This window comes from Pararge aegeria, chromosome 23 (genome assembly GCF_905163445.1).
Source record: "Pararge aegeria chromosome 23, ilParAegt1.1, whole genome shotgun sequence".
Classification (NCBI taxonomy): domain Eukaryota; kingdom Metazoa; phylum Arthropoda; class Insecta; order Lepidoptera; family Nymphalidae; genus Pararge; species Pararge aegeria.
The window spans coordinates 794,013-805,828 of NC_053202.1; the positions used below are offsets into that span (position 1 = coordinate 794,013).

Here is an 11,816-nt window from a genome sequence, read left to right on the forward strand (position 1 = left end):
AAGAAAAAAAATGATTATTGACTTGAGTATTGACATTTGACAAATTCAAATTGAAGTTATCATTATCGCAAGTGTAATTTCTTGAGTAATATTTAAATAAATTAATAAGCATAATTAAAATAATTCGTCGGCCCTTAACTCGTCATGAATTTTAAACTGAAGGGTTTCTATTGATTTTCTCTCAGTATGCCGACAATGACGGACGAAAGAAACTTTCGATCGTCGTACTACGAAAAAGTAGGGTGCCGCGGTGTTGAGGAGAAGAAATCTTTGGAAATTCTGATGAAAGAAAAGCCATGGGACAGGGTTAAGCTAAAACAATTCTGCCTAAGATTCACCGTGCCCGCTGCTTATAGAAATTTGGTATGGAAAGTGTTGCTTGGTTAGTATTCATTGATAAATATTATTGAAAATAAATAAATATAATAATGCATATTATTGAGTTTGCTGGAGTTTGCATATTATTGTTATGTGCTAATTGTTATGTGAATACGAAATATGTATATAAAAAAAAGTATAATTAGATTTTTAATTCTATTGCAGGTTTATTTATTCCGTAATGATGTGTTAGAATTTGAATATAAATAAACCTATAAATATCTAGGAACGTCAGAAGCATTTGGTATTGAGGTAGGGCACATGAAACAGGTAGTGCAGGAACACTTCTTTAGCCGCCTGAAAAAAGTACTAAAGAGTCTTTTATCAGGTGGTAATAAGGTATGTGCCTTTAATAGCTTGGTCATGCCCTACTCATATACACTTTTGGCATCCTAAAGTGGATTCAAACTGAACTGGACACCCTGGACTGTAAAGTTCGCAAACTGTTGACGGCTTACCGTATGCATCACCCGCGTTCCTTTGTAATGAGGTTGTACATCCCACGCAAGTGTGGAGGATGTGGTCTTCTGAATGCCAAGAACCTTCATAATCGTAAGGTGTGCAATCTTAGAGATCATTTTCTTAAAATGAGGGTATGTGTAAAGATGTTGTTGCAGCAGATAAGGGTCTTACTCCACTATTCCTTGGAAATAGAACTGGTTCAAGCCACAAGTACTTAGTAACTCAGATCGTGTGGTGGTATGGAAGACTAAGGAGTTGCATGGCAGATTCTACAAGGCCCTGTTGTCGATCAAATTGCATCTGTATCCTGGTTACAGTTTGTTGACCTATTTGGGGAAATTGAGGGTTTTTTCTGTGCAATTATGAACAAAGTCAAGACGAGGAACTACCGGAAACACATTATGAAAGATGGCACTCTAGACATATGTCAAGCGTGTCATCGTCCTGGGGAGTCCCTTAGGCATATAGTTTCCGGGTGTTCTCATCTTATTAACTAATTACTTGCACAGACATAATCAAGTGGCCGGGATAGTTCATCAACAACTTGCTCTTCGGTTTGGCCTTATCGATTTTGAGATTCCTTACTATAGGTAACAACCCGGAGTCAGTTCTTGAAAATAGCAGTGCATTGCTCTACTGGGACCGAACGATTATCACTGACAGGTCTATTACAGCTAATAGACATTATATAGTGCTAGTAAATCGATCAGTGCGCCGTACAATAATTGTTAACATTACTATTCCACTTGACGATAATCTGGTGAAAGATGAAAAGGAAAAAGTATCTAAATACTTGGACCTTGGTCACTAAATAACCGTTTGTCCCGATCGTCGTTTCAGTCAATGGTCTTCGCGCGAAAAGCTTCGACCAACATCTTAAGAATCTTTCGCTTGGTTGTTGCATCAAGGGTCGGATACAGAAGGTCCTTGAAACCGCGCGTATTGTGAGGAGGTTCACTCTGGAGCCTCAACCCTCCTCTTGGGTGAGGCCTTAACCCAGCAGTGGACTGTTCAGGCTATTCATGAATTGACCCAATAAAGGAATTTGTTATGCTTTGAAATCTTGACTTTTGTAGATATACTCCCGGTGTACCCAGACTCTCACCAGTTCGTAGCGGAACAGCGGACGGACCAATACAATGATCTGTTATATGCTGTGGAGTCCTTAGAAATGGTTGACATGAAGGCTCCGAGGAGTGAGATCCTGATGGCCATGTGGTTGTTGGAACTGGAGGAGCGGAAACCACCAAAGTTTCCCGAAACAAATTATTGTGTTCGTATTTATTTTCCAAACTAAACTAACTATTTTGTACTTTCTTTATTATTTAATTAACTAGGTAAAGGGTATGCAACTCTACTACATTTTATTATTTAATTATTTATTGTTATTAGGTACCCAAAACGAGTAATAACTAAAGGTAAAGATCTGAATATCCCTATCCCTACTAATATTATAAATGTCAATGTAAGTTTGTTTGTTACGCTTTTAACGCAAAAACTACTTAACCGACCCTCATGAAACTTTGTACACATATTCTTGGAAGTGTTAGAAGTAATATAGGATACTTTTTATCCCGACATTAAGCTCGGTTCCTTCGGCAGAGGGGATGAAAGTGTTTGACGATTTTAGACCATAACCCCGACAAATTATAATCGATTTAAATAAATATTTTTGTATTATAGAAGTTATAATATGTGTTTAATTTTGACCAAACTTTATGTAGATCTGATGAATGTGGTTGGAGATAGAGGACAGAACTCCTCAGCAGACAGTAGCAAACCCTTTAAGGCTTAGCGATACTGAATACTTTAAAATTTTTTAGAACTACAACTAAATTGAATGCCATATCAAAAAACAAAATCATACGCAGACGAATTTAAGGGCAACAGCTAGTCCAAAAATAATTATTTACATCGGTTAAAATTTGTCGAAGTTGTGGTGTTAAATCGTCAAACACTTTCATCCCCTCTCCCAAAGGAACCGAGCTTAATGTCGGGATAAAAAGTATCCTATATTACTTCTAACACTTCCAAGAATACAAAGTTTAATGTGGATCGGTTAAGTAGTTTTTGCGTGAAAGCGTAACAAACAAACTTACATTGACATTTATAATATTAGTAGGGATGTAACACATATGTCCCTACAGTCTATGATACAGTAAGCACTTTGTAGGATGTGTTGTTATCACTCCTCGCAAGTGATACCTATTGATAAGCAAAGGTTTCCCACTTACTATCAGATGCGCTGTCTGCTTGGTCCATCCGATTATTACTATTAGAAAAACAGTTGTTTTTTAAATACCATCAATTAGTTTCAGTGCAGCCTCCGTAGCAAATTCTTGTTACTCGTCTAATTTACATGCATACTTCATATATTGTTAAATAAAGTTCAACTTCTTAAATATAGTTCAAATATTATCGTGGTACATAGCACGATAATATTTTGGATTTGTCGTTATTTCGACCCAGTTGCATGGATTGCGGTCACGACGATTATCGCCTGTACGAGGTAGTTTTTTTAATATTTTATTAAATTCATTGTCATTTCCAGTGTTCCTAATTTATAAAAGATATTAGATATTGACATATAGCTGACTAATAAATCATTTTTGTTTCCCATTGCAGTCATCTGACACTTTCATACCAATAGCAAACACACTACTCCAACTGTATGACAATGAGGTGGACGTGTACTGGCTCTGCAAGTCGCTGACGGAGATTGTGCGGAACATGCAAAAGGACTTGCACAAACTGAAGGAGGCCTTCCACACCATGCTCGAAAAGGAGGACCAAGAGCTCTTCAAGTAAGACTTATTTATTATTCCACTACCAGTTAGACCTTGACGGCAATCTCACCTCAATGTAGAAGTCTAAGTTGGGCTAACCTATTAGGGGTATGGCAGGTCTGTTAAACATACAACGCTATTCGGTTTCTAAATATTTAGCGTCCCAGAAATATCGCTTTGCCTAATTAATAAATAAATATACATACCACGACAATACAGACATTGCCATCTAGCCCCAAAGTGTGTGTTACTACTAAGATAACTGATGATATTTCTTCAGATTAAAATGTAACCCATGTACTATACCTGACTCAACCGTTCAGGTGTGATTGAGTCAAATTCATTTATTTGCTTAAAACATCACAAAATATTATACACGTTTAGTCGCAGTCTACGACAGACACACATGCAAATCTTAATTTCCTATACATCATCGCTCAATTGCAAATATATTAAAAAAAAAAAAAGTAACACCGCTTCGAAAACGGGCATTAGTGAAATATAAAAAAGGGTTTTACTATATGTCAATTTTACATAAATAGGAAATAGTATGTTCTAAATTAGTTTACTATTCATACGAGTATTTGTGTTAATTATATACAGTTGCTAATTTCAACTATTTATTTTAGGTAGATATGCAAAATTAACTTTCATTATTTATTATGAGATCGCTACTTAGCGATAAGGCCGCCTTTTGTATCTTGCTTCATTCTTCATGTGTTTGTTCTTTTATTTTGTCTCGTTTTGACGTGACAACGTCTTATAAATTGGTTTGCCGGGTGACACTTCAAGAAACTGCGTTACGCTCCGCTCACGTTATGCGCGAATAATGAGAGCGAGTGAGAGGTACGCGTCCCTTCCACTCGGGCATGGTTAGCCCGCCTAAGAGCGAGAGAGACAGACATAAAAAGTGAAAGGCACGCGTCCCTTTGTAGTAAACGCTGTTTCATTGTATGCAAATGTATTGCAAGTTATTGTATGTATATTTGTATATAAATACGTATGTATGTGTAAAGGTAAAAATAAAATTTTGTTAATATGAAATTCAGTGCGAGATTCTTTGTATAAATTAATGTTTTAAATATAATTCTTTGTATAAATAAATGTTTTAAATTGTTACTATTATTTCATCCTTCTTCCTACTATACGAATGAAAATTAACATTAAAATTATTTTACCACTCAAAGTCGTTGTCACGTAAAACTTTCGCCCGTATACCGACTTTACAGGCAACCAATTTTTTTTCTGAGTGGTGTACAAATAGAGTATAAATAAAAATAGAATAAAAATAAATAAATTATTTCACCGATCAATCTCCCGCGTGCATTCTCCATCTACACGATATTGGCGAAGTACCTTGTGCCCAATCGGCATGACACTAAAATCCATAAACAAGGATTGAATTGAATTGAAGAAGGGTTTTTTCTTTCTTCAATTTCAATTAATTCAGCACAATACTTAATGTTACATTTATAATACAACTAGCTGTTGCCCGCGACTTCGTCTGCGTTTGATTTTGTTTTTAAAGTATTCAGTAAGCCTTAAATGAGTATAGTAGTAACTAGTATATATATATATATAACACTAGCTATCTTCAACTACATTCATCAGATCTGCACAAAGTTTTGGCAAAATTAAACACATATTATAAACTCTGTAGTACAAAAATAATTATTTAAATCGGTTATAATTTGTCGGAGTTATGGTATAAAATCGTTAAACACTTTCATCCCCTCTCCCAAAGCTTAATGTCGGGATATAAACTTTCCTATATTACTTCAACACTTCCAAGAATATGTGTAAGTTTTTGCGTGAAACGTAACAAACAAACTTACATTGACATTAATAATATTAGTAGGGATGTGACTGTCAATTAATTATAGACAAATAATTGGCAATAAAATAAAATTGCTATAATTAAAGATAGGCTATCGTATCTCTTAAGTTGGACCAGACTGCTCACGGTGTGCCAATTTAATTTAAAATCGGTTAAGTAGTTTAGGAGTCCATCGCGGAAAAACATCGTGACAGGAGATTTACGAGTATATATATTAAGATATTTAAAATAAATTAAGGAATAATTATTTAATTATTAATTTGGTGGAAGGTCGGGAACATGGGAGATGCGCGGGCGGGGCGCTTACAGCCGCTGGTGTTTCCTTGAGGCGAGGTTAAAAGCACAGTTTATATCATAAGAATATAATTAATTAGTGGGAGGAGTCGATTCGAATAGTTCAATTCAATTCAATTCAATTTTATTTATTTGCTGATACAGGTAAATAGGTGTTACAGGAAAAAAAAAATATGCAGATCTTAACTGTACCACGCCAAATTGGCATGCAAATTGTTTTCAGGGTAGTGTTTAAAATTTAAATTTGTTTCTACTAGGTACAATTAAAATATTGGCAATTACAATGTTTATAATAACACAATACAATTAATAAAATAATAAATTACAATTAAGTTTATATGGGCACATGTCAAAGAAATACAAATAAATTAATAATCATTAACAAATGTCATTTTAAATATTCATCAATAGTATAAAAAGAATGTCTATTTAATTATTGAAATAACAACTTATCTTTTAAACATTTCATGTCAGTTGTTGTGCGGCTCCCGGTCTCGCTCCTCGCTCGGTCTCGGCCGACGCGACGCGACGGTTCTTTAACAAAATGCAACTTTTTTTGTAACAAGTTTGCGCCTGACCAACATTTTATGTGCAATGGCACGCATAATTTATTTTTTTAATTATATAATTTTTTTTCAGCCATCTTGTTGAAATCAAAGCACTCGAAGCGCTCCCCCTGACCGAATGGTTCAACAGCTGCTTTGCCGGTGTTATAGATGACACGTCTCTTACCAAGTGAGTCAAAAGAGTCTGGAAGATTTACAATGAGACCCGGAACGGGTTTGAAGTTTTTTTTTAATGTTTATAGACGAGCGCTTGACCGCAATCACACCTGATGGTAAGCGATGATACAGCCTAAGGTGGAGCGCACTTGCCTAGAAGATGCCTATTCACTCTTGATTTGATGCAAGGATGGGGAGGAAGGGGAATGGCAGCTGTACGAAGCGCTGAGTTCATTGACTCCACGATTTACGAAGTGACTGCACAGTAGTTAGGCTCGACTGAAGACTGCGGGACGCCCAAACCCCCCTGGGAATTGCCATCGGATCCTCTCCGGTCGCAAACCGGCACGATGGAGGCCATCCCAGGATTTTTCGCTAGTTGGCGGGGCAGCCTTTCATAGGTGGCGATTGGCAAACCTTCTAATTGGACCCCCTACTAACTGTGGTCGGCCAGCGAAAACCGAACTGTACCCCGAGCATACGATTTTTTAATGTCAGAGTAAATTGTCTTCTTTTATTCCACTACAAATTAGCCCTTGACTGCAATCTCAGCTGGTGGTTAGTGCAGATGCAGTTTAAGCTAGTAGCGGGCTAAGCTGTTAAGGAGTATGGTAGTCATAATCGGTATACATGCGACATCGCAACGTAACACTAAATCGCTTAGCGGTACATCTTTGTCGGTAGGGTGGTAACTAGCCACGGCCAAAGCCTCCCACCAGACCAGACCAGAAAAAATATGATTAAAGCACATTGTTTGAAAACAAACTCCTCCGCAGAAAGCACAGAATTACAGAAATTTCGACTCTAAATCATGCCCTATAAGGTATATTTTGCTTTGACGTTACAGTGTTTTAATACTCGATAGCGACTCCACGAATGCGAGCATGCAAAATGCAAATCTTTTACTGAGTGAACTGGATACGCGTTTTGGGAATGAAATTAATATTGGTTAAAAAAGGTTGTAGTCAAAGTCAAAGTCAAATATTTCTTTATTCAAGTAAGCGCATAGAAAGCACCTTTGATGCGTACATCACATGTAAAATATGACCTAGAAGGGAGTTGATGACGATAACTAAATTCGTCAACCAAAGACTGAAGCTAAGAGGGTTCCAAACGCGCCCTGGTCTAAGAAGCCCACAACAAACTTAGCTGGTTGTTTTTTTTTGTTATCACCATCTCACATTGCCATTTAAAACTATTTAAGGTAGGTGCCTCATGTGGCTATAATTACCAGACAGGAACCCAGCATTGCTGCTTGGCGGCAGTACTTCCCCGGACAAGCTCTGTCACAAAAAGCTACTAAAACATACGTTTCGCAGGATATGGGACAAAATCTGCAGCGGTGCACCCAAGATCCTGTCATACGTGGCCGTGATGCTAGTAGTGACCTTGAGAAGAAACATATTGAAGGCGAAAAGTCAGGACGAGGTGCTCAAATGCGTTTCTGAGGTAACTTGCAGATATGTTAAACCAATAACTATCCCTATCCCTACTAATATTATAAATGTGAATGTAAGTTTGTTTGTTACGCTTTCACGCAAAAACTACTTAACCGATCCCCATGAAACTTTGTACACATATTCTTGGAAGTGTTAGAAGTGATATAGGATACTTTTTATCCCGACATTAAGCTCGGTTCCTTTGGGAGAGGGGATGAGAGTTTGACAATTTTACACCATAACTCCGACAAATTATCACCGATTTAAATAATTCTTTTTGTACTTTAGAGGTTATGATATGTGTTCAAGTTGGCCCAAACTGTGGCTGGAGATAGAAAACAGAACTCCTCAGCAGCAAACCCCGCATTTAAGGCTTAGCGATACTGAATACTTCAATTTTTTTTAGAACTGCAGCTAAATTCAATTCCACATGGAAAAACAAAATCAAACGCAGACGAAGTCGCGGGAACAGCTAGTTATATATATAGTTGTACATAAAAGACCGACACGCGCATAGTACCTACGCTGCGCGACGCGTTCCTAATAAAGTGACAGGAGTCACATGATTTTACCTGTGCATGTGATGTTAGGGCTGTATCTGATTTATTTCAGTAAATACTATGGCAGTGACTACACAGATAGTATCACAGACGGAAAATAATGTACATCTAAAGTCTGAAGTATTATTTCGGATTTAATTTACACGTTGTATACTCCGACAATACACACATCGCCATCTAGTCCCAAAGTACGTTACGGATACTAAGATGACTGATGAATATTTTAACGAATAATATACATAAATACTTATAATATACAGATAAACACCCAGACACTGAAAAACAGTCATGTCCATCGCACCAAACATTTTCCAGTTGTGGACATAAATTAATACTGAATTTTGAAAAGCTGTAGAACAAAAGTTGTTAGTTTTTATGATAGGAACTACTTAAAACCTGCACATATTTGACATGTAAGGGTCATTCAATTTAAACTGTTTCATTTGTAATTTAAATACTGCTTACTAGTACTTTCGTGTGTAATTTGAAGACTGAAGACTCAAGTGCGATTACTGGCAACACGCACTGGGCCTCATAAAAAAAAAAAAAAAAATTAAATTGAAACCTGCTTATTATAAATAAAAAGTACATTATTGTTTAAATCTCGATTACATTACGTTAATCTTCATTATGGAAGATTTTTTGGTTTGCGGAAAATATATATTAATTATTATATATTAGAAGGCTCACTCAGCGGGCGATGGAAAGAGCTATGTTAGGAGTATCTCTACGTGATCAAATCAGAAATGAGGAGATCCGTAGAAGAACTAGAGTTACCGACATAGCTCAGCGAGTTGCGAAGCTGAAGTGGTAATGGGCAGGGCACATATATTACATTCAGACAAATGAACTAATATTTTTGTAATGTACATCTGTAACTGACTTAGTATACGTTTTGGCTAGCTGTAAGTATACTAAGGATATTCATAAATAAATACATAAATAAATAGCTCGGAGAACCGATGGACGTTGGGGTCTTAAGGTGCTGGAATGGCGACCTCGCACCGGTAAACGCAGCGTAAGTCGGTCCCCAACGAGGTGGATAGATGACATCAGGCTAGTCGCTGGGAGCCGCTGGAGGCGAGGACCGTGTATTGTGGAACTCCCTACAAAAGACCTATGTCCAGCAGTGGACGTCAATTGGTTCAAATGATGATGATTTTGTAATTTTTAAAACCTATTAAAAAAAGAAACATATTTTTTGTTTAGATACCAGAACAATGCGAGGAGGTGGTGGCGAACAAGGCCATCGAACTGTGGCAGTACTACGCTCAGCCGCAGAACGATCAGCTCGCGAAGAAATGATGTATGACCTTCTAATGGGCTCGCCCCATTAGAAGACGTGATAATATGTGACTGAAGTGCTGTGAATACTCAGACTAATGAATATAAAGTGCCATCTGCTTTGTCAACCGTTGGCGGTGTGAAGTCAAAGTCAAAAGTCAAAAATATCTATATTCAAGGCCGATAGATGTCAATTATGATGCAAATTACATGAGAAGTACACGGTAGTGACGTGATGGCGATAACCATATTCGTAAACTTAAAACTAAAGCGAGGGTTCCAAACGCGTCCTGGTCTAAGAAGAAGCATACAACAAACTTAGCCAGGTGTTCTTTTTTGTTACCACCATCTCACATGGTCATTTAAAATTTTAAGAAGAGCAGCATGGTTAACGCAATACACACCCTAGCTTTTTTATCGACTACATAGTCCTTTATACTATAATAGGACTTTTGTATATTACGTTTAATACAAACTTTGAATTTTCTAGCACGGGGCATTGATACCAACAATGTTCCCCGATTGGTTGAAACAATATTAAAAAATGCTTTAAACTAAATTGTGATGATTCTAGAGGTGGTGGCTGATTTAAACAAAATTATTATCTAAAATAATTTTGTAACTAATGCACGCTTCCCTTTTATCAATCCGAATGACCATTTTATAAAGTGTCTATGAAAAAAGGCAGGGATATATGCAGAGTATGCTTTATGTTCATTAGCCGAGGGTTAATATGGACTGCTAAGTAATGACAGATACCGCGTTATCACAGACAGTGACCGATATCGCGGTATGTACGCTGTAGGACAGTTTCGGCCTTAAGAACTTAAAAAAAAAATAACACAATAATGTGGATAGCACAGAAGAGCCAATTTTTAGGAAAAGCTTTATATTACAGTAGTTTTATCGACTATTTTTACTGTATAATAGTGCCTAATAATTAAATGATGAGAATGTGTAAGATAAATAAAATAATATGAAATTTAATTGCTTTTTATTTCTACTTATTTAAGACCTTGTCAGAAGTTTTTGTCTATTTAAAACTGGATAAAATATATCTAAATTGATGCTTCTTGGATAAAACCATTCGTCGACACCTGAGGTCAGAAATGGTAGCGTGACTGTCAATTCTGCAGAGCTGATCAGTGCCCGAGAGAATGTAGTCACTATTCATTGCCTGAAAAAGATATTGAAGAAAAATCTTTCGCACTTGGACTAACTGCGAGCAAATTTAAATAAATTTGGAAAATCCAAAAGTGCACGCCTCATAATCTCATTTTTTTTCACAATAAAATTGAATTTTTTTTTAACTGAAACTTTCAATGCTCATTACAAATTTTTTTTTTCATAAAGACACGGGAATGTCATAATGATTGCACATTGAAAGTTACAATTAATATTAGCTAGAATAATTACATGGAAATTTAACGACAGTGAATTGAACGCTCATATTAACTAAGAAATTATGTCGTGTGTTACTTTAGATAATTAAAAAAAAATTATTCCGATACGATCATTTTTTCGACCAATTTTGATGCCACATACACCCGTCCATACACGGACGTCCAGAAAAGATTATGTTTAATGTTATTATTTACTATGTTAAACAAAAAAATTGTTATTGAAATGTATTTTATGTGCCTGACAAATTATTTGACTTGATATTAGTGTACTCAAATTAACCTGTAAGTGCAATATAAATAACAAAAAATCTATTTCAGTTTCGAGAAAACTGCTTTTTTTGAAATGTCGAGAGTAGAGCACAACCTCAACGATTCGCTTATGAAACGTGCAATAGCAAATAAATATAATTAAACGTACGGTTTTTATGGCGACTTATTTCATAACTCCATAACTACTTTATCGCTGTGTTAAACGAAGTGATTGGTTGGAATTATCAACGATGGTTTTGACTAAATAGTGCATGTACTTTACTACTTTTTACTCCCCATAAGTAGGGAAAGGTTGTCATCAGGCAACACTAAAAGACACCTGTGACTTGAATATTCCTTATATATTCCTTGTATGGAGGGTAGAGGTAAGGAGAGTCATCT

The 11,816-nt window shown here is 36.3% G+C and overlaps 1 protein-coding gene across 1 annotated transcript; it reads left to right on the forward strand.

The window, feature by feature from the left end:
- The first annotated feature begins 50 nt into the window (after nt 1-50).
- On the forward strand, nt 51-10,749 carry LOC120634353 (TBC1 domain family member 7). The gene is made up of 6 exons (XM_039904865.1): nt 51-382; nt 1,917-2,113; nt 3,466-3,644; nt 6,397-6,492; nt 7,799-7,928; nt 9,688-10,749. Exons 1-6 carry the CDS (start codon nt 187-189, stop codon nt 9,781-9,783), a joined length of 894 nt encoding a protein of 297 aa, XP_039760799.1. The 5' UTR covers nt 51-186; the 3' UTR covers nt 9,784-10,749.
- Nucleotides 10,750-11,816: the final 1,067 nt, after the last annotated feature.